Source organism: Schistocerca gregaria, chromosome 3 (genome assembly GCF_023897955.1).
Source record: "Schistocerca gregaria isolate iqSchGreg1 chromosome 3, iqSchGreg1.2, whole genome shotgun sequence".
Lineage (NCBI taxonomy): Eukaryota > Metazoa > Arthropoda > Insecta > Orthoptera > Acrididae > Schistocerca > Schistocerca gregaria.
Window position 1 is genome coordinate 706,611,388 of NC_064922.1, and position 25,156 is coordinate 706,636,543.

Consider the following 25,156-nt stretch of genomic DNA (forward strand, 5'->3'; position numbering starts at 1 on the left):
ATAGCGCCATCTGGTTTCCCCCTTCAAGCTAGACGAGTTTAAAGTACACATGATCACAAGTTTGTTGTGAACCACTTTATTTGATATACGTCGTTCTTCTGAGAGCATACGCGTACTTAAAGAAGCTGACATTTATAATTTTCTGCAGATGTTTTCAAACTTACCTGTGAAACTGCCATGTATAATTTCCTGCTCATTAACCGTTGGTATGGAGATTTGACACCTTATAACTCTTGGTGGACTTTGAAGTACATAATGAATTTAGCAGTATTACTAATTACTATCCCCAAAGAGTACGTACGGACATGTTTTCCTTTATTCTGCTGGCTAGGCAGAAATGAAAGCCCCATTTGGAAACATACAACAACAGCTTCCAAACAGACATTCTACTTGATGTTGAAAACACATGGCATTCAAAGTGAACTGAGAATTAGATGTCTTAAGGAATATTTGTCCGCAGTATTGGTCGCCGTTGTCTTGCTGTAGGGTATGTCACCCAGAAATATTAAATGAGAGACAGGGACACGAAGTAAAAGAAAACCATTTTAATGATAGCAGTACTGTCACTGCCTTTTGTCAAAGTATGGAATCCAAGTAACAGCGACAGAAGTGCTAGAACACGGTGCCAGAAAGGACTGTGAGATAGACAGCATTCAGGTCATTATTGTATTTACCCAATCAGGCAGTAAAAAGTGAAAGACAATCTACAGAACCGACTTAGCCTGTATGTTAGAATATCAAACCTCAAATTTCAATGAAAGTAAAGAAGTTCATTATCTGAAACGGAAACTAAGTCCAGACGACTCACGGAATGTAATAAATGACATCAGGCCAGCATACACATTTATAACGGACATGTCAGCTATCAGAATAGACAGGATAAATGTGGCCAATAAATTAATGGACCAGCTGATTGGAGCGGAGACATGATACGTATGCTTCTCGGGCCATGACGAAAAAAAAATGTGTGTGAAATCTTATGGGATTCAATTGCTGAGATCATCAGTCCCTAAGCTTACACACTACTTAACCTAAATTATCATAAGGACAAACACACACACCCATGCTCGAAGGTGGACTCGAACCTCCTCCGGGACCAGCCGCACAGTCCATGGCTGCAGCGCCCTTGACCGCTCGGATAATCCCGCGCGGCTTGGGCCATAACGCTTAAAACGTTTTACGAAGTATGGAATCAAAATAACAATGACAGAAACACTAGGAAACGGTGGAGAAATGGATTGTGGGATAGACAGATTTCAGGCCGTTAATATACATATCTCTTCAGGGAATAAAGTGGAAGTGGCAATGGAAGTGTCTCCCACTATGAACGTAAGTGAAAGTGAGTGGGATAGTGTGGTAATACCACAGAGAAATCATTTGAATGTGTAAAGCTGAAAAAACGTAAAACATTGATGTCAACTTCAATATTTCAAAACAGAAACAAGGAGCTCTTATTAAAATTCCTGAGAGATCTTTGCAATGAACAGCACATACTCCTTTATGCTAACCAAAAAAAATAAAATAAAAGCCAAAATATTAAATCTGACGTGGCAGCAGACCGAAAGTTTTCAAGTGAGAGTGAAAGCACGTTTAATATCCAAAGATAAAACGACCCCCACCTTCCACACAAAACAATTATAAGTGCAAAGAAGAAATTCGTGACCGTACTAAAATCATTCAACTGTAGCACTCTCCAAGAACAGAGGCAGATATTGTAGGCAATTACAGATGACTACCTACCTTATACACAGAATAACAGACCGATGAACAGGAAGACGAGCAATTGCAGATGCATATTGGTAAAAACATACACGAAGACGATAACCCACTCTGACGTAACAACTAAGAGACTCTAAATACTGTCACGAAAATTCCCAATATGATATCTCCCGGATCTGACTCACCACCAGTAGAATATTCTGTGACGTACTGCTACACATTCAGACAGTCGCTGTTAGATAAGTCCGAGGAGATGTTGGATATAATCTCCGTCCCACCAAAAAAGCAACAGCGAATGTTGGTAATGACTCCAAAAGAGAAAGACAGGAAAACAAGTAGAAAATTCTCAGAGTTCTTCTTATGGAGAGGCCGGAAAATGTTTGTCCATTTCGAAAAAAAATGCAGTTTGCTTAATTTTTGAAAACATCTAAAATTACAGACCAGAAACCTTACTGGAATCAGATTTCAAAATATTTTGCTTTATAACACTCAGACGAACAAGAAGCGCGAATTAAATGCATGACACATACTATACTTCCGCAGGCACTGTTAGATCCTTATAGGGAGCAATAACAACACTTAGGCACAGCATATAGTCTCAAACAATGCGGGAGTAAATTCGACCGTTATTACCTCAGGTTCTTACAAGGCGTTTTATCGTATCAACCACTGTGGTGATTCTCTTAATTAATGGGACTGAGTGACATGGGTTCAATTTATAGCTGTCCCAACCTCCCGTTCCAGGACACGTCACACATAATACGGCGCTGGCTCGAATGAGCCCCCCCATGAAACCATCAAAAATTGGACTAGCACGCAAAATCCCAAATGTAGCGAAACGGAGAATTACTTAAAAGCCTCTTTGTGGCTTTGTATGTACATCTGACTTACTACACTCTCTTAGTTCCCACAGTTGTAAATGGTCAAAAGTCGGAAGAGTAAATAGCTCAGTTACAGAATATTTCGCGCCACTATGTGAAATGTTTAAATGAAAAAAGTTGCACTCCACTTTATATCGGCAAATTAATGAAAAATTTGTACGTTATCACTCAAATACTCTTACGAAATAAAAATCATATCTTGGGCAACATTTTGTAGCAGGTGTAGATGTTTTAATGAATCAATTTCAAAATTAAGTCTTGAGTAAAAAGAATTTCTAAATTCAAATATAATATTTACGACGCTACAGATGTGGCCTCCATCGACTTGTTTTGGTCACTGCCTTCCTTTGTGTAACCACATTATGATCACTACATTATTAATTGTAGTCATGGAAGCAAGCCTCTCCTTATGAATGTAATTAACTATATTAACCACTTTGACTTCCGTGTATACTTCGGGTACCACTGCTGTCTTTCCCCACGCTACAGCTTAATGTCAATTTACCTTGTGCTCCTTGACAATAAAATTGACTTAACGTAAACTCGTATTTAATATTCTCCTTTAAATGTTAATGATTTTCTGGTACTCTTCAGTCTTGACGTTATACGTGTATATATCTGATTACACTGTAAGGAAATATACTTTGACTTATTATGCTAGATGGTGGCAATTGGAATACATCATCTGCTCCGTTTATACACTTCACCGGTATGACCGAACTCATTTTTTATGTTTGATACCATTTCCTTTTTTCTTATTTTACAGTTCTAATTCCTTTAATTTTTAATGAACAAAAGTCTTAAAGACAATAGGGTACTTGATTAAGGCAATAAATTCTACCCTCCCTTACATTTGAAGTTCATATTTTATTATTCTGTACAGTTATCCTTTTTCTTAGTATTCATTTACTAAGCAGGTTCACAAAGTGACTGCGAAATTTATTAAGCAGCTCCACAAAAGCGCCAGTGGGGAGTTTCAGTTCAAGTTTACTCTCTGACTGTGCTGTGAATTTTAGATATTTCCTCTGCTGCGTGCGGCCTGCGATAGAAAAGAACAGCTCAAGCTTCTGCTGCTGCAGGTGTAAACCGCTGAATACTAATAACAGCACAATACACAAATAATTAAATACCTTTCACAGTACGCCTTTATTTTCTCTTTAGAGTAGATGAAGAAACTATTCAAGGCTGACTCACCCCAGTTAATGGAATAAAGTGTACAAAGTATAAAAATACTTAGCAATAACTTGTGAATGAGTAAAATCCACTTTCCGAGTCATACAACTGGTTACCGTAACGCACATTGCGTAATTGTTCTTCCGTAATGCCCTACACCCAAAAAATTACTACCTCTGTTCAAATGTAGACACATTATTTATTTTTTGGGGGGACGGGGGGGGGGGGGGGAGGGGAGGAGGAGGAGTCATGTGACTGGTTTGATGCGGCACACCACTAATTCCCGTCCTGTGGTAATCTCTTCAACTTAGAGTTGCACTGGAAACTACTACGTCCTCAAATGTTTGCTTGATGTATTCCAATAACTGTTTTCCTTTACAGTTTTTGCCTTCTACAGTTCTCTCTATAACCAAGGAAGTCATTCCCTGATGTCTTAAAAGACGTCCTATCATCCTGTCGCTTCTCCTTGTCAGTGTTTTCCACTTATTCCTTTCCTTTCCGATTCTCTGCAGAGTCATTTCTTTCCTTTCCCTATCAGTCCACCTGATTTTCAACATTCGTCTGTAGCACCACAGCTCAACTACTTCGATTCTCTTCTTTTACTATCTAACAATGCTATGCTCCAGACGTATATACTCAGAAATTTCATCCTCAAATTAACGCCCATGTTTGATACTAGCAGACTTCTCTTGGCGTTGAATGCCCTTTTTACCTATGCTAGTCTACTTTTGATGCCCTCCTTGCTCTGTCCGTCATTGGTTAATTTGCTGCGTAGGTAGCAGAATTCCTTAACGTCATCTACTTCGTAACCATCGGTCCTGACGAAAAGTTTCTCAATGTTCTCGTTTTTCCTGCCTACCATTACTTCGTCGTTCTTCAGTTTACTCTCAGTCCACATTCTGTGCTCATTAGCTTGTTCATTCCATTAAGTATATAACGTAATTCTCGTTCACTTTCACTCACGATAGCAAAGTCATCAGCGAATCGTATCACTGATATCTTTCAGCTTGAATTTTAAATCCACTGCTTTTATTTCCATCATTCCTTCTTTGATGTAATGACTGAACAGAAAGAGGGAGGCGAGGGGAAGAGTACATTCCTGTCTTGCACCCTTTTGAATCAGAGCACTTCGTTCTTGGTCGTCCTCTCCTATTATTCCCTCTTGGCTCTTGTACCTATTGTGTATTACCAGTCTCTCCCTATAGCTAACTCCTACCTTTCTCCGAATTTCGAACATCTTGCACCATTTTACATCGTCGAACGATTTTTCCAGGTCAACAAATTCTATGAACGTGCCTTGATTTTTCCTTAGTCTTGCTTCCGTTACCAACCGCAACGTCAGTATTGCCTGACTGGTGTCTTTACCTTTCCTAAAGTCAAACTGATTCTCGTGTAACAGATCCTTAATTTTCTTTTCCACTCTTCTTAATATTATTATTGTCAGCAACTTGGATGCACGAGCTGTTAAACTGATAGTGCCATAAATCTCCCACTTGTCTGCTCTTGCAGTCTTCGGAATTGTGTGGATGATATTTTTCCTAAAGTCAGATGGTATGTCGTCAGACTCATACATTCTACACATCAACATAAATAGTCATTTTGTTGCCCCCCGCCCCCCAATGATTTTAGAAATTCTGAGGGAATGTTATCTATCAATTCTGCCTTAACGATCTTAAGTCCTCCAGAAATTGTGATTCTAATTCTCGATCCCTATCCATTCTACATCGACTCCTGTTTCTTCTTGAATCACATCAAAGTTTTCACTGCTTACAAACCTTAAATGTATGCTTTCTACCTGTCAACTCTCTCCTCTGCATTTAACAGTTGAATTTCCATTGCACCTTTAACGTTACCACCCTTAGTTTTAATTTCACCGGAGGTTATTTTGACTTTCCTGTATGTTGAGTCTGCCGTGTCAGCAATCATATCTTTTTCAATTTCTTCGCATTTTTCATGCAGCCATTTCGTCTTAGTTCCCGTTCAGTGCCTATTCATTTCATTCCTCAGTGACTCGTACTTCTGTATTACCGATTTTCCCTAAACATTTTTGTACTTCCTTCTTTCATCGATCAGCTGAAGTATTACGTTTGTTACCCATGGTTTCTTCGCATTTACCTCCTTAGTAGCTACGTTTTTTTTATCCAACTTCTGTGATGGCCCTTTTCAGAGATATCCATCCCCCTTCAACTGTACTGCCTACTGAGCTATTCCTTATTTGCTGTATCTATAGCCTTAGAGAACTGAAACAGTGTCTCATCATCACTTAGTACTTCCGCATCCCACTTCTTTGCGTATTGATTCTTCCTGAGTAAGCTCGTGAACTTCAGAATACTCTTCATCACTAAAAATGTCGTCTGACTGGGGCCTACCGTCGAGTAGACCGTTCGTTGGGTGCAAGTCTTTCGATTTGACGCCACCTCGTCCACTTGCATGTCGATGGGGATGAAATGATGACGATTAGAACAACACAACACCCAATCCCTGAGCGGAGAAAATCTGACCCATCCCGGAATCGAACCCAAGACCTTAGAACTGAATTCTGTCGCGTTGCTCACGCAGCTACCGGGCCGGACTCTTCGTCGCTACTACATTGTTATCTGAGTCTATATCTGCTCGTGGAAACGCATTGCAATCGTATCTGATTTCGGAATCTCTGCCTCACCATGGTGTAATCTAACTGAAATCTTCACGTGCCACCCGGTCTTTTACAGGTATATCTCCTCCTCTTCTGAGTCTCGAACCGAGTATTCGCTATTACTAAACCTGGAAATTTGCTGAGGTCATCGGTCCCTAAGCTTTTACACTACTTAATCTAACATAAAAAACTTACGCTAAGGACAACACACACTCACGCAAGCCCGAGTGAGAACTAGAACCTCCGACGGGGAGGAAGCCGCGTGAACCGTGACAAGGCGCCATAGATCGCTGGGCTATTCGCTATTACTAGCTGAAATTTATTACAGAACTCGATTAGTCTTTCTCGTCTCTCATTTCTTGTCCCAAGCCCATATTCCCCTGTAAAGCTTTCTTCTACTTCTTGCCCAACATTAACGTTGAAGTCTGCCATGTCTATTAGATTTTCACCTCCCTTCACGTACTGTATTACCCACTCAATAGCCTCATATACTCTTATTTCTTCATCTTCAGCTTGCACCGTCGGTATGTATGTGAACAATCGTTGGTGTTGGTTTGCTGTCGATTCTGACAAAAACAACCGTATCACTGAACAGTTAACAGTAATACACCATTTGCCCTACCTTCCTATTCATAACGAATCCTACACTCGTTATACAAATTTCTGCTGCTGTTGGTATTACCCTATACTCATCTGACCGGAAATCCTTGTCTTACATCCATTTCACTTCACTGACCCCTACTACATCAAAATGGAGCCTTTGAATTTCTCTTTTCATTTTATAGCTTCCCTGACTTGTTAAAGCTTCTGATACTCCACACCACGATTCACAGAACGTTATCTTTTCGTTGATTATTCAGTCTTTTTCTCATGGTTACCTCCCCCTTAGAAGTCCCCTTCCGGAGATCCGAATGGGGAACTGTTTCGGAATCTTTTTTCAGTGCAGAGATCATCATGAAACTTTTCAATTACAGGCCACATGTCCTGTGGATACACGTTACGTGTCTTTAATGCAGTGGTTTCTATTGCCTTCTGCATCCTCATGCCGTTGATCGTAACTCATTCCTCCTCCTATAGGGGCAGTTTCACAACCCAATGACAAGAGACTGCCCTGAAACTCTGTCCGCTTCCCCGCCCTTTTTGACAAGGCCGTTGCCAGAACGAGTGTGACATCTTACGCCGGCAGTCTTCGGCCACCAATGCTGATTACTAATCAAATTTTAAGTGTTGGAGGCTTTCGAACCCGGGACTGAGGACGTTTTAGTTACTAATCTAACACGCTATCCCTAGATCAGAGGTGCTAAAACCGAACGCAGTATAAAGACATGAAGTTTCTCCTTTCCATATTGATGTTAAGTAACTATACTACAGCTATATAGCCAAGTACACATGTTACACAAGTGATAATCACCAAAATCTGTGTCTTAAAGGGTACAACAGTAGACATATTGGCCTTCATAGTAGATACTTATTGCTCAACGATTCATTCAAATGTTCCTTCAGGTTAAGATGTTTGCCACTATCAGCTTTAAGGTCTGTATCATTTAATGTAACTGCTATTCAAAATTAAGACACTTATTTTACTTACCTTTTTTTCAGAACTTAAATATTCATTTATGTACTCTATGTTCAAAATTTCCCAACACCAGGCCTGCAATCATAATACATTTTAGTACACTCGCTAGGACACAGGAACTCAATTTTAAAAGCTACCTGAAATGTATAAAACATTTTGCATTTGCTTTCACAAATCAATCTCCGTTTTGTAGCGTTATCTCTTAAACAAAAACAATCGCTCTGATTTTCATCACCTGTCACAAACCTTCAGGACATATGTCCCAAAATGATTTTACAAATGCATTTGGGCATAGAACATGAGCTGGTTCATATATGAGAAACTTAAGTAACTTTAATTGCTCTTCTTCCTGTTTAGTTCCTTTGCTTAAAGTTTTTTCTAAAATTTTAGTGGTTATAGCTTTCTTCTCAGTGTCTACAACCTTTTCACGTTCAGTTCATATTATTTCCACTACAGCTCAGTTCGTTCCTTATGCCTAATACATTTTGTAGTATTGTCACTAATTACCATCCTAAAATAGACGTAGTACCAAACTTCTTTTACCTATCATCTTTTACATACCCTATTACTTTCCGATACTTCTTAGGTACATGCCACAGATCAGTTGCTGTTGTTAATGGTGGAAAACTGCTAAACCATAGATTTCTGATAGTGGCTGTAAAAATGTTTCATTGTTACTATTCAAGTTAATTAGTTGCTTAGATGCTGCTGCTAAATCTGCAGGTGCCTTCTCAAAATATTAGGTTAGTGCATAGCTTCGAAGAGTTTTAGTTTTGTATGCTGATATTCCGGTTGCTATGGGTTTATTTATAGATTGTCACTTTTCATTTCTAGTTAATTGTTGCTATTTGAGTTTTCATACTGTCATTTTGTCTTTTGGAGATAGTGACTGGAGGTAGGGACCCTAGGAAATGGAATGACAATTGGAGAAATTGTAATATTATCGATGTACTCTTCTGTCGGAGTTCAGTATAGGGGGGACAGCAGCGAAGGCAGGCAGAAACATTTGCACCGTGTACGGGGACGGTTCCATTGGATACATCACGGCAATAAATGGCTTTGCGTTCTTTCTGGCCTGGCGCAATCGGTGACACTGCGTCAGTCTCATAAGAGTACAAGGTAGTGGCTGTCACGCTGTAATATCTTTCAGTTCTTCATCAATCATCCACGGCTTTCAGACGCTCTTTGCTAGTCGGCCGACTGTCAGACTGCAGTCACCGCCCCACGCTGCTTATGGCCAGGTACCCTTTTCCTTGTGTTGAATTACTGCGTGGTGGCTCGTATTTCACTCAACAGTTTTTCAGTCACTCAACAGAGACCATTATTGCAAAAATAGCATTAATGCTATCGCTCATCAGATATTTTTCGAACATCCACTTTTAATCAAAGGAATCAAAATCAGACTAACAAAAATGTCATTAAAATTCCACGATGAATGACTGCCAATGTCAGCGACGGAAATATTATAGTCAAGATCGACAAGACAAAGAAAAGGTTCGAAACCTTGTTATTGTTACTCACATGACTCGAAAGCAAAAGGAAATATCCGAAAAACCTAACTTATGAATATCGACTCGAGAACAAACCAGCTACAAAGGTAACATACATTGAAGAGTGAAAGAAACTGGTACACCTGCCTAATATCATATAGGGCCCCCATGAGCACACAGAAGTGCCGCAACACTTTGATTTTATCCATACTGGATCAGATGTCGTGGTTGTCAATTTCAATGTAAAAAAAATATATCGGCTCACCCACTTGTTTATAGTGTAAAACACTAAGATTGACGCGTTTCGGAAGTGAAGCTTCCATCATCAGAAATAATACGAAGTAAAAGAACCTGTTAAAACTCGCTAAAATACAACGCGTCAATCTTAGTGTTTTACACTATAAACAAGTGGTTGAGCCGATATACTTTTTAACAGTGCCGCAGCACGATGTGGCATGGACTCGACTAACGTCAGAAGTAATTCTGGAGGGAACTGACACCATGAATCAAGCCATAAGAGGGCGAGAAGGTGGAGATCTCTTTTGAGAACCAGGTTGCGAGGCATCCCAGGTATGCTCAATGATGTTCATGTCTGGGGAGCTTCGTGGCCAGCGGAAGTGTTCAAACTCACGAGAGTGTTCCTGGAGCACTCTGTAGGAATTCCGGACGTGTGGGGTGTCACATTGTCCCGCTGGAATCGCCCAAGTCTTATGGAATGCACAATGGACATGAGTGGAGGCAGATGATCAGACAGGATCCTTACGTACGTGTCACCTGTCAGAGTCGTATTTAGGTGTATCAGGAGCCCCATATCACTCCTACTGCACACGGTCCACATCAACACAGACTCTCCACCAGTATGAAATTGCAGGGGTCCATGAATTCATAGGTCGTCTCTATACTCGTACACGTTCATCCGCTCTATACAATTTGAAACTAGAATCGTACGACCAGGCTACATGTTTCCAGTCACCAACAGTCCAATGTTGGTACTGACGCTCAGGCGAGGCGTAAAGATTTGTGTCGTGCAGTCATAAAGGGTAAACGAGTGAGCCTTCGGCTCCGAAAGCCCGTATCGCTGTTCGTTGAATGGTTCGCACGCTGACACTTGTTGATGGCCCAGCATTGAATTCAGTAGCAATTTTGGGAATGGTTGGACTTGCGTCACATTGAACGATTCTCTTCAGTCGTTGTCGGTACCGTTCTTGCAGGATCGTTTTCCGAACGCAGCGATGTTGGAGATTTATTATTTTACGGGATGCCTTTTATTCACAGTACACTCGTGAAATGGTCGTACTAGAAAATCCCCACTTCATCGCTACCTTGGAGATGCTGTGTCCCATCTCTCGTACGTCGACTATAACACTACTTTCGAACTCAGGTAAATCTTGATAACCTGCCATTGTAGAAGCAGTAGCCGAACTAACAGCTGAGCCAGACATCTGCTGTCTTATAAGCTGCTGCCGAACGCAGCACCGTAATCTGCCTGTTTACATATCTCTGTATTCGAAAACGCATGCCCACACAAGTGTTTTTTGCGCTTCAGTATATTAGGGAGTGAAGTCAGCAAGAACATGTACAAAACCATGGTCACGAAACGGGAGTAAAATTAAGAGAAAGAAGAGGGAGACTGGCAGGCAACGCACCAAGTGTCCAGAGTATGCTACAGGGAATGCATTGTATAAATGGCACGTCACCGTCTGAAGGATGGTATGTGGAACAAATTTTCCAACTGCCAACACAAACCCTATGAAGAACTGAAACGCCGGTAGATGATTCGTGCAGGAAGGCGGCATATTTAAAATCCAGCACTCGTAATTATAAATAAATTATGAAAAAGGGGGTTTAAAATTCTAAAATACCAGAGCAAACTGCATGATAATTTTCTTCACAAATTTGTTCGTACATCGAATCTTTAGGAATCCAATTCTCACAAAATACGTACCAAACGAAGTACATAAAGTAGAGGATCCGCAGTTAACACAGGCCACAGTAATATCCAATATCAGCACATGCGTTTTTTTTTAAAGAGCAGCTACACGAATAAACCAACAGAGAGAAGTATCACGAGAAGAGGAATGCACAGCTTATGACAAAGAAGGCAAGTCTGTAAAATCAAAGTGATTACAAACATGTAAATTGGAGAAAATACGGAAAAACTTGTACAGTACACTGACCAGTTCAAACGTGAGCTCACTGTGGTATAGAGTGATCCACAGGAAAATCAGTATCACTCAAGTTTTGTCCTATCTCTACGTGACCTAACTATAATCTCGAAACGTCATGGTACATGAGCTTACATATTGTCAATAACAGGAGTGGAAATAGACTAAGAAGAAAGTGACCTTTGTAACTAAAGAAGCAGTAAATATTGTAAATAGGCTGTTTAGGTTTTGATGTTGGTAACGTCACCTAGCGCTCTGTATGAAAATCACTGGCTGTGCTGTGTGCAGTCTGTGGCTGATTTGCATGGTTGTAATATTGCTATTGTAGTGTTTGGCAGTTGGATGTGAACAGCGCGTGGCGTTGCACAGTTGAGAGCAGACGATGTGGACGTGTGTCCATCAGAAAGAGTAAATTTGTAATAAATATATATATATATATATATATATATATATATATATATATATATATATATATATATATATATAATGACTTTGGAACATTATTAAGGGAAATACACTGTTTGTTCTCTATCAAAATCTTTCATTTGCTGTCTATGCCTATCAGTAGTTAGTGCCTTCAGTAGTTAGAATCTTTTATTTAGCTGGAATTAGTGGCGCTCGCTGTACTGCAATAGTTCGAGTAACGAAGATTTTTATGAGGTAAGTGATTCATGATAGGTGTAGGTTATTGTTAGTCAGGGCCATTCTTTTGTAGGGATTTTTGAAAGTCAGATTGCGTTGCGCTAAAAATATTGTGTGTCAGTTTAGTGTTGATCAGAACAAGTAAAGAGAGTAATGTCTGAGTACGTTTAGTTTTGCTCAGCTGTTTGAAAATCAAATTTTGTAAGAGGTTTATCAGCACAGTCATTCATAAATTTTTCTAAGGGGACGTTTCAATATGTGCACCTGAAATGAGATAATACTACCTGCCAAGATATTATTTCCTAAAACCAAATGCAGTTCGTACAGTTTTAAGTATTACATCGTTGTCAGAAGAGGAGAAGTCACACTGCAGAATTATCATCAGTATTTAATAACAGAGAACAGTAATGTAATGCAATTGTTGATGTATAAAATCTTTACGTTATGCACGTTTTTTTAATAGTTGCAATGGCATATGAAGAGAAAATATAAAACTTAGACTGAACGCCTTGTATGTCCAGACAGTATTCCATGGTATATGGAAATCCCGTGTAAAAGAACATTGATCATGCTAAGCATAAACATAAAAGGATAGTTATCTACAGACAATTTGCATCTACATTTGCATCTCCATAGATACTCCGCAAGTCATCGTGTGGTGCTTGACGGATTATGTTCTGTGACAGTAGTCCACATTTACTTTCCTGTTCCACTCGCAAATATAGTGGAGGAGAAACGGCTGTCTATATGCCTCCGTACGAGCCATAACTTCTCTAATCTTCTTAGTTCTTAACCGAAATTTATGTTGGCGGCAGTAGAATCGTTCTGCAGTTAGCTTCAAATGCAGGTTCGGTGTTCCAATGTTGCAGCGATCAACAAGATGATCCTGAAGCTATTCACTCGTTTATGGCAAATACCTACAAGCTGGAAGGACAGCAGTTCGGTTCTTTGCGGAAGAATATCCTCATCGTGAAAAGCTTTCAGGATCTGTGTTTTCAAACGTTAAAAAATATTAAATAACTGGGAAGATGAATAAAATATGTCAACGAAAAAGAAGTGCCACTGATGAGAGAAACGCAACAAAAACTTTAACAGGAATAAAACAATTCATTTGGGACTACAGGACAGCTTTAATGTACGAATGTATGCAGCTAATGAATTGTGCTATATTCAAAAGCATTTCATCATTTCTGCATCCAACTCCATCAACAGCTTCATCACAATGACTTCCGGGGTCGGTTAGAGTTCGTGTCTAGGAAAAATCGTTTGAAGTTTCTTTGCAAGATTATAGTAATAAATGAAAAGCACCAGTGTGCATTTGTTCTACAATATTGTAGAACAAAAGCAAACTGGTGCTTTTAATTTATTATTATAATGTTGATCTACCTAGAACCGACGGAAGGTTCTGTTAATATTGCAAGATTTTGTTTATGGTTAAAGTGTCATAAATTCACCTGTCTCATTTTTGTTTCTAGGTAAAATGTCATAAATACTCCATTGGCGCATGCATCTTCCCAGTATGCCCATCTGGTGAACACAAAACCCACTCTTGCTGATGGTAAACAATGACCTTGGTCTGTCCACATATGGGATTTTCAAGAATCCCATCATCGGTGCACAAATACTTGCAATTTTTGACATATGTTGCCGTAGTTAATGGAGGACATAACACTGGACTGTTCTCTTGATAACATTCAACACTCAAAAGGTCTACGAGAAAGGACCGATGAGTCCTGAATACGTCAAATGCAGTATAAAACGGGCTTTTGCGTTGTTACTATTTTAGAAAGTTCCAGAAGTAAGATATCGATGATATCCTGTTCGAGGGACATTTCCAATACTACAGGAAAAGCTATATCGCTCCATTAAAAACAAACTTGTCATATGGCAGCTTTAACCGTTAAAAGTAGAAAATTCGCCAAATTGTCGGCTATAACTCAGACAATAACGAAAATCGATATTTTTTCTCTTCCTAGGTATATTCGGTGTGGCCTTCCTTAGCTGCCTCTTCCTCTATACAGATCTCAATAGTAGTCACCTCTAGTGCCAATACATTCCTTGCTTATATGTTCAGTGACAGATAACCGATAACGTCACTCCGATCTAGTTGACCAAGTGATTATGACGTTGATAACGTTTCGCAAAATCTGCGATTAAAATCACCAGACACCAAGTATGACGTTGAAGTTACAGTTTCCAAAAATTTTCAGGCGCATTTTTTAAGGTTGGTTTCGGTCGCTTTTGGAATGGTACAGTCTCACGGGAAGTTGACGCCGCAGTAAGGGCGCCGATCGCAGTCAGCTGAGGCAGGATTGCGTATATCCACAGCTCCAACAACAGTGACCTAGTTCTCTGGGCAATGACCAGCCTTCAGGAAGTTCCGTCCAGTCGATTATTTCACGGGCATAGCAGAGCTAAGCATCCATGCTCGCTACGTGTTACTCCTTGCCGCGGGTATACCGACAGTCTTAAGACTCCACTGTCATCATTTCCACCGGGTAGCGAAGAAATGACGGCCTGCCCATCAGGTGGCCTTTACTAAGCTGCAGTCTTCACGAGGGCGCCTGCTGCTGATGCTACGCATCCGTGATCTGAGGTTTTCAGCCATCGCTCCACCGTTCGTCACCCCGGGCAGCAGCATCATCTACCGCGTCAGTAGGCTACCGGACCACCACATGAGACACCTTCGCCTGGCCACCGTAAATGACTGAGAACCATGTGCGGCGGCATCGTCGAGAAAGAGCACTGCTCCCCAGTAGCGTGTATAACCTCTAGAGACGTCCACTGCGTATAATGTACCGATGTTGGGACATCATGGGTCGACGCCAGGCCACGCCCGTGACCCTGGATCAGGGTGCGTACCTGTAGCATTCAAGCTTATTGTAAAAATAAAGAATTTTCATGTACACGGACTGTAATGCCGGAGCCACTCATAAAGAACTCTAGTCTCCTCTACGAACCCAGCTCGCCCATGTGGGCGAGACGAAAGTCTGCCAACCAGGACAATGGATCCTACTCCAACGTAGCAGTCGTTCTCCAACTCGCTGCTACATTTTCAAGTAATATACTTGTAACTGTCTGTTTAGAATTCGTTCTCCGTCTAGTTACATCTGCATCAAAGTTCTTTTAACTGTATCGTTTCTTCTACTTTCTGTTTTTCATAAACTGCAACTCTACCTTACCGCTAGAGTGGTAATCACGTTCTTTGAAATATTTGTCATCAGCAGGTGACTCATTGCGAACAGGCTATACAGAATGTGTCAGATATGATGCAAGTGCTGTCTCCAGTATTGCACGGCACGCTATACGGTACCAACCTACTGCAGGCCCCAGCTCCCTCACGCCGCTCCTCCACGCTCCTCAGTCAGTCAAGTCGGTGGGGAATCTGTTACAGAAGATGACAGTAAGTGTGAACCAGCAGAATAATGGGAAGGTTTCACCTTTAATTACGCAAGACTTTTGAGTAATATGGAAATATAAGCTGGAGTGCAATGAGGGCGATATTAGATCTACCTAGTTCCACCAACACCTAACATGTGATAGTTATGCCAACAACGTACTACCATCTTTTTTCAGAAAACTTAAAAATAATGAAATGCCTATGGTTATTTCATGCAGGATAATAAGAGCACACACTGCTGATGTGTCTATGACACATTTTTGACGCTAGTGTAGCTCTTTCTTAGGTCTTCGAAAACCATTGGCTCTCACCCCTATTAGAACTGATAAGTAAGGCAGTAACTGCAGATACTGCATTCAGGATCAATAGCTCAGTCATGTGCGCAGTAAAATAGCCAGCTTGTACTAACATCCACCAACTATCGAATTGGTCGGTCGATGCAATACCGTTACTTTGTAGAGGTTCAGTTTGCGTCTGTACATCGGTCTGTGATCAGGTGTTACCGACACTCCAGAATAAAGTGGTAAATCACGTACTTATTTTCGCTCACTTCATTCCAGAAAAGCTCCATACCCGTACAGTTGTAATTCAGTTACGGTCACTGGTTCCCGTCAACGACTGCGTTTCACGTGAAAAATTCTGTACATCAGTTCCGCTGCTACTTGTTTGACGTTTATGGGTTACTCTACAAGGTACGCCAGCTTTTTTCCCACAGTGTTTGAACCACAGGACGCTGTTCTCATCGCTGCACGCTGTACGCTATCACATGTAAGATGGTATCGCAAGTTATTTTAATAAGAGACCACGTCAGTGGCGAAGTTTTTACTCTTCTTCTCATGTACTTACAATTAGATCATGATAATTGTGTGATTCTATGTGATTTTGTGCGTGTTACACACATGTAATAGCTAAATACAATTGAAAAATAAAGAAGCATACACAAACAATAACTGACACACCAAGGAGAAAACAAATATCTGTCATTCCCATACTCTTACTGTAACGTCAAAAAGTTAACTTCAACTGTCATTATCAGTAGAATGCATTAACATACTCCAATAATCATAGTACACAGTCTGTATTCGGATGAAATGCACACTTCGTTATACAGAGGAGGACGGAATCTGATTGCAGCCAGTTTACTAATATTACTTAATTATCTTAATGCATTTTGCTGTTGATTGCACTGACGCATTTTACTATTGATGGCATTTTCATTGACAAATGATGACATTTACAGGCTCCCAAGCAACAGTAACAACGATACCACGCTCGTACAATCTCACTAAAATGATTTTCATAATTGATGTCATCTCTTTGGAAGCGGTGATCTCAGTACAGTTTTGCGTAAATTATAACCATTAAGTACACTTTCATCATTACATAACCATACAATCGTTGGCAACGACAGTAACATGGAGATTGTGCATTGAGCAAACAAAGGGCCGTATCTTGGGTGTCCTCGAAAAGGTGATCATCGCTGACTGCGGCCTGCGAATTGCATAAACACATTAGTGCATCGGCCGCCAGTAAATCTGGTATGGTACGGGGTGAACGCCAATGGAGTCCACCTGAGTAGTTGCACGGTCAGCGCGACAGGTTGCTAACTGCAAGAGTCCGCCTTCATTTTCCGCCCGGCTCGGAGAATTTCTCAACACGGGCACTGGGTGTTTTGTAGTCCTCCCGTACGTATCGTCATAACTGGCACTCCACTATTGAGATGGCTGTATGGGTACGTCCTAAATTTCAGTAAACTAAAGAAAAGGAACCTAGTGGACGCAATAATTCCCCACAATACTGTCATACAACCTCGTCATTAATATGCAGTAACATCGTTTATTGAAAGTCATAACTGAGTTTGAAACCAGATTCCTTTTCCCTTTTTCTCTTAAAGAAAGGCTCCTAAGTATTTTTATTTAATATTGTGTTTCAACGGATGTAGGATTTAAATACTGAAAATTAGATGTGTTTCTTAATTTTACGCTGTCTTATGAAAAGTATAAACAAGAATAAAATGTATCTACACTTTACTGTGCAGTTGTTTCTATATTTGCTTTTTATATTGTAACATATCATCAGAGCCCGAATTTTCGTGCCCAGTAAAAACATTAAATAAGTATGAATTCATACAGTATCGTATCATTTAACATATACACTGACGCAGCTAAACAGAAATATGTAGTGTCAAAGTTTAGCTCCATATTTACTTTTATTTCCTTTTATTTCCTTCTATGGCAGTACATGGCAACCAATTTCTCCATATTTTCTTCACTTATACCAATGTGTTTAGAAACGTGTTTCTACGTCAGAAGAACGGACACCTGCATACTTAAATCAAGATATTTCAGACAAGTTCACATTAATCTGAAAGTCTTTGACACTTTCACCACAGAGTATCCTTTTTGTCAACTACATAATTCAAAATCAGGATATAATCCGAAGGTGCTGGTCATCTTAAAATATGCAAAACCCACTTCTACGCAGAATGATTGCAAATATATTTCAACCTATTCAATAACTGTTTGAGATTCCATAAGTTAGTAGTGCTTTCAACTTTGTTATCGCCGCAGGAAAACTGCTAAATATGATTTGATGTAAATCAGGTCTTGGCCGAAATCTGTATTCTGGAATGTTACTTCCGCGTCTTTAATTCAAGGAGCATTAGTAGCTTCGAAAGTGTCTACCACTCAAATTATCATAATTTAACGTTTATTTGCCTTGTTTGTGAAAGATCGCGCATTCAAATACTCATATTTTAGACGTATTGTTTCAGCTACACGAAGCAGCATAGGGCCAAACATATACCATGCTTTAAGTTAGGATAAAATATTTTAATAGCATTCTCGGCGTTCTTCACATATGGAGCAGAATCGCTAAACAATAGGATCCTTTCGTTATTTAAATTTAAAACCGTGTATATCGTCTAACGAGCCGAACTAGGCCGCTTGAACTAGCTGCGATATTGACAGAGGTAACAAAATTCGCGAAATTACTGATGCTCTGGTTTTTGGGCGCAGTTCATATGAATACGAGATATCAATAACAGATGTTTTAATGCAAATTATTGCAGTATATGCAATGAAGCAGAAAAAATATGTATGATGTATTAGAAAAGACTACATCCATACAGTTTTATCGAAGAGATCTTCGAAATGATACATTTGACCCAATATGGCCAAAACTGGCAAACCTGGATGCAATATACATTTTCATAGATTTCCGGGCTCCACATACCATGCACACTTTTAAAATATTAGGCTAACGTCCTTTAACTTTCAAACTTCTATTTTCAATAATTGCTATTATTTTATGACTGAAAATTCTCCTTAACAGTGACGTCTGTGCATGTTACATGACTGACTACGCAATTTTTATTCACTTCATCCTTTGTGTTGTTTACGTTAGTTTTGTCACTGTCACCACTACTGACAAAGTGAACGTTGCAGTAACAGGCATGAAAAATTTCATAATATTTTGATCTTAACTGTTGCACGTTATCGGTAACATGAAGAATGTTACACGTTTGTAATTTTATTGTATTGTTGTGCACCCTTTTTCCCATTCCCCAACTTAGATCTGAAGATGATCTGTCAGTAGATCAAAAACGATCAACATAGTACAAGAAACAGTGATCCAGATGGCGGTTCCCATTCATTGTAAAAAAAATTGGTTTCCTAAATACGATCCTTTTATCGAAGCTAGTAGTGAAAGAAAGTTTGTTCAATAAGCAGTGGTTCTTGAACAAGACAGTCATAAAAGATTACCACCTGCCTGGGACCCAATGCTCAAAATATACAGCATATCTATTTTTCTGAATCACCCCCGAGAAACTTGAGTAACTTATTATGGTTCAAGACAGATAATGCAAATCGACAAGTAGCAGCCCTCCTGGTCTTTCCCTAACCGTCATCATCATTCAGGTAAGAATAATAAAATCATTAACATCCAAATATCAGTCGCATTTATTCGGAACATCTACGCATGTCTTCCGTACGCAAATATCACAGAAACAGCATCGAGATATACTATTAACTTCTGGCACACACTCGACGTCATACTGCCTATCTGCTTCTTCATTTTAAAATTTAACTTTATCTTTACGCTTCTACAATTTTTCTGCAAGCGATTGACTCATAGTAAAGAATCTATTTGGATTTTAAAAAAATTACCTTCCTCTCACAGCTGAATCTCAAAAATAGCCGCTTCAGTGCGACGTTCTCTGGTGCTTTATCTTAACGCACTTTGACCAAAAAACAAAAAAGTTCTCAGAATTTCCCCTGAGAATAAGCCTTTATCTCGTTCGTTGTAGATTTTAATCAGGAAAGCGCTGACTTTCTCTGATAAATTTCTAGCTTGGCTCATTTCCTCGGTACTCTGCTGATTATGTTTAGCAGTTACGGCTATGGAACATTTTAAATACTGTGCACAGAGAGATGCCTCGCTTAGGCCAGTTATTTCAATAGAGTTTTTGTGATAAAGTGTTCACTGCATATAATTTTTATTTCTCGACACGTAACTTCTTAAAGCTGAGTCCACAAATTGTTTACGTTCTGCATTACAAAGCGAAACGTTTGACTGTATACTGTATGTAAGTATTGCCTGACGTTATCAAGTACTTATCAGAAGCTTCACCAACCTTATTCTCCAGTAGCGCATTTCAGATTGACTGGAATTTTCTCAATGAACTGAAGTCATCGAAAAAAAATAACGCCTTGGAAAAGTCTAACAATGTAGGTGACGCGGCCTCCTAATAAGATACTTACAATGCACGCCCTTCAGCAACTGGTCAGTCTGTATGAAGACTGATAACGTTTTTTTGATATTTTTAGTATTATGCCACGACAAATTTTAAAATGAGTTTGGCACACGAAGATTTCCATGTACATGAATTTCGTTAGTGAAGGATAACGTGTTATTACAGTACAGCTGATTGTTCCTTGCCTGCTTCTAGATATTAGTGTACCTGCTTCTAGATATTAGTGTACAAAGTAAAGCTCGTACGATCAATGTTTACAGACTTCATTTACGTTTTAATACGAACACCACCAAAGTTCTGAAATAAATTTACCATCTAACGAAAGCTTTTACGAAATTGGCGAATAATGACACAATAAAGTTTCAGGTATCGCGCATACAATGATACAACACCTCTAACGCACTGTACAGACATAATAACCCTAAATAGTCGCCAAACAGCAGTAAGTAGGTAAATCATCCGGAAGTATCAAGCACGAGTACAGACATCAGTACAATCTACTATTCACATAAGCATCAAATACTGAAATTTGATTTTATGCACTGCTAGAGAAATTTGTACATAAATATACTAATGTGTTTCAACTGTGAACAACTTCCATTAACTGAAAAGAAGGGGGTAAAGAACGAACCTATGATTAGGTTTTGCTTAAACTCAGTTAGCTATTGGTAGCTAACCTGTCCGATCTTCATATGGAAATGTTTTTAGATGCTTTGACACGAAATATGATTCTGAGCCAGTATAGCGCAAAACTTCCCCCCTTGCCGTTGACAGAGAGGCTTGTGTGCCTCAGCGATGCAGATGGCCGTACCGTAGGTGCAACCACAACGGAGGGGTATCTGTTGGGAGGCCAGACAAACTTGTCGTTCCCGAAGAGAAGCATGAGCCTTTTCAGTAGCTGCATGGGCAACAGTATGGACGACTGACTGATGTGGCCTTGTAACATTAACCAAAACGGCCTCGCAGTGCTATAACTGCGAACGGTCGGAAGCAAGGGGAAACTGCAACCTTAATTTTTCTCGAGGGCATGCAGATTTACTGTAATGTTAAATGACGATGGCGTCCTCTTGGAAAAATTTTCCGGAGGTAAAATAGTCTCCCAATCTGCTGTCCGGGAGAAGACTACTCTGGAGGACGTGGTTGTCAGGAGAAACAAAACTGGCATTCCACGGATCGGAGCATGGAATGTCAGATCACGTAATCCGGCAGGTAGGTTAGAAAATTTAAAAAAGGGAAATGAATAGGTTAAAGTTAGATATAGTAGAAATTAGTGCAGTTCGAAGGCAGGAGGAACAAGACTTCTGTTCAGGTGAATATTGGGTTATAAATATAAAATCCAATTGGGGTAATGCAGGAGTGGGTTTAATAATGAATAAAAAATAGGAGCGCGCATAAGCTGCTACGAACAGAATAAGGAACGCCTTATTGTAGCCAAGATAGACACGAATCCCACGCCTACCACAGTACTATTATTTCCGCAGATGACGAAGAGATTGAAGAAATGTATGATGAGATAAAACAAATTATTCAGATAGGGGAGGAAGGCGAAAATTTAATAGTCACGGGGGACTGGAATTCGATAGTAATAAACAGAAGGAAAAGTATGGGTGAATGTGGAATGGCGGTAGAGAATGAAATAGGAGCCGCCTGGTACAATTTTGCACAGAGAATAGATTCATCATAGCAAACACTTGGTTTAAGAATCATGAAAGGAGGTTGCATACGTGGAAGAGGCCTGAACACACAGGAAGGTTTCAGATAGATTATACACTCCTGGAAATGGAAAAAAGAACACATTGACACCGGTGTGTCAGACCCACCATACTTGCTCCGGACACTGCGAGAAGGCTGTACAAGCAATGATCACACGCACGGCACAGCGGACACACCAGGAACTGCGGTGTTGGCCGTCGAATGGCGCTAGCTGCTCAGCATTTGGGCACCGCCGTCGTCAGTGTCAGCCAGTTTGCCGTGGCATACGGAGCTCCATCGCAGTCTTTAACACTGGTAGCATGCCGCGACAGCGTGGACGTGAACCGTATGTGCAGTTGACGGACTTCGAGCGAGGCGTATAGTGGACATGCGGGAGGCCGGGTGGACGTACCGCCGAATTGCTCAACACGTGGGGCGTGAGGTCTCCACAGTACATCGATGTTGTCGCCAGTGGTCGGCGGAAGGTGCACGTGCCCGTCGACCTGGGACCGGACCGCAGCGACGCACGGATGCACGCCAAGACCGTAGGATCCTACATAGTGCCGTAGGGGACCGCACCGCCACTTCCCAGCAAACTAGGGACACTGTTGCTCCTGGGGTATCGGCGAGGACCATTCGCAACCGTCTCCATGAAACTGGGCTACGGTCCCGCACACCGTTAGGCCGTCTTCCGCTCACGCCCCAACATCGTGCAGCCCGCCTCCAGTGGTGTCGCGACAGGCGTGAATGGAGGGACAAATGGAGACGTGTCGTCTTCAGCGACGAGAGTCGCTTCTGCCTTGGTGCCAATGATGGTCGTATGCGTGTTTAGCGCCGTGCAGGTGAGCGCCACAATCAGGACTGCATACGACCGAGGCACACAGGGCCAACACACGGTATCATGGTGTGGGGAGCGATCTCCTACACTGGCCGTACACCTCTGGTGATCGTCGAGCGGACACTGAATAGTGCGCGGTACATCCAAACCGTCATCGAACCCATCGTTCTACCATTCCTAGACCGGCAAGGGAACTTGCTGTTCCAACAGGACAATGCACGTCCGCATGTATCCCGTGCCACCCAACGTGCTCTAGAAGGTGTAAGTCAACTACCCTGGCCAGCAAGATCTCCGGATCTGTCCCCCATTGAGCATGTTTGGGATTGGATGAAGCGTCGTCTCACGCGGTCTGCACGTCCAGCACGAACGCTGGTCCAACTGAGGCGCGAGGTGGAAATGGCATGGCAAGCCGTTCCACAGGACTACATCCAGCATCTCTACGGTCGTCTCCATGGGAGAATAGCAGCCTGCATAGCTGCGAAAGGTGGATATACACTGTACTAGTGCCGACATTGTGCATGCTCTGTTGCCTGTGTCTATGTGCCTGTGGTTCTGTCAGTGTGATCATGTGATGTATCTGACCCCAGGAATGTGTCAATAAAGTTTCCCCTTCCTGGGACAATGAATTCACGGTGTTCTTATTTCAATTTCCAGGAGTGTATCATGGCAAGAAAGAGATGTAGGAACACTTCCAGGGGCATATGTGAACTCTGACCACAATCTATAGGTTATGAACTGTAGATTAAAAGTGAAGAAACTGCAAAAAGGTACAAATTTAAGGAGGTGGGACCTGGATAAAATGAAAGAACCAGAGTTTGAAGAGGGTTTCAGAGAGGTTATTACGGAACGATTGATAAGAACAGGAGAAATAAATACAGTAGAAGGAGAATGGGTAGCTTTGAGAGATGAAATAGTGAAGGCAGCAGACGGTTAAGTACGTAAAAAGACTAGGGCTAGCAGAAATCTTTGGGTAGCAGAAGAGACATTGAATTTGATTGGTGAAAGGATAAACTATAAAAATGCAGTAAATGAAGCAGGCAAATAGGGATACAAACGTCTCAAGAATGAGATCGACAGGAAATGCAAAATGGCTAAACAGGGATGGCTAGAGGACAAATGTAAGGATGTAGACGTGTATATCACTAACGGTAAGATAGATACTGTCTAGAGGAAAATGAAAGAGACCTTTGTAGAAAAGAGAACCACTTGTATGTATATCAAGAACTCAGATGGAAAAACAGTTCTAAGCAGAGAAGGGAAAGCAGAAAGATGGATGAAGTATATAGAGCGTCTATGCAAGGGCATTGGACTCGAGTACAATATTATGGAAATGGAAGAGGACGTAGGTGAAGATAAAAATGGGAGATGTGATACTGAATGAAGAATCTGACAGAGCACTGAAAGACGTAAGTCGAAAGAAGGACCCAGGAGTAGACAACATTTCATTACAACTACTGATACCCTTGAGAAAGCCAGCCCTGACAAAACTCTACCATCTGCTGAGCAAGATGTATGTGACAATCGAAATGGCCTCAGACTTCAAGAAGAATATAATAATCCCAATCCCAAAGAAAACAGGTGTTGACGGGTATGAAAATTTCCGAATTGTCAGTTCGATAAGTCATGGCTGCAAAATACTGACATGAATTCTTTACAGGCGAATGGAAAAATTGGTAAAAGCCGACATTGAGGAAGATCAGTTTGGATTCCATAGACATGTTGGAACACGTGAGGCAATAATGACCCTACGACTTATCTTAGAAGAAAAATTAACGAAAGGCAAACCTACGTTTCTAGCATTTCTGAACTTAGAGAAAGCTTTTGGCAATTTTGACTGGAACACTCTGTTTCAAATTTACAATTTGTACGGAAACCAGGTGGCGGTTATACGAGTCGAGGGGCATGAAAGGGAAGCTGTCGTTAAGAAGGGAGTGAGACAGGCTTGTAGCCTATCTCCGATGTTTTTCAATTTGTATATTGAGCAAGCAGTGAAGGAAACCAAAAAAAAAAATTTGGAGTAGGAATTAAAATTCGTTGAGAAGAAATAAAAACTTTGAGGTTTGCCCAAGACACTGTAATTCTGTCAGAGACAGCAAAGGAGCTGGAAGAGCAGTTGAACTGAATGGACAGTGTGTTCAAAGACATCAACAAAAGCAAAACGAAGATAATGGAATGTAGACTAATAAAAT

General features: G+C 40.7%; 1 protein-coding gene across 1 annotated transcript in view; it reads left to right on the forward strand.

The window, feature by feature from the left end:
- Positions 1–1,879: 1,879 nt before the first annotated feature.
- The window catches only part of LOC126355566 (cholecystokinin receptor-like), a 520,285-nt gene continuing 497,008 nt past the window's right edge, over positions 1,880–25,156 (forward strand). The window contains exon 1 of the mRNA XM_050005928.1: positions 1,880–2,016. Within this exon, the coding sequence (XP_049861885.1) occupies positions 1,880–2,016 (137 nt within the window). The remainder of the gene's footprint in view (positions 2,017–25,156) is intronic.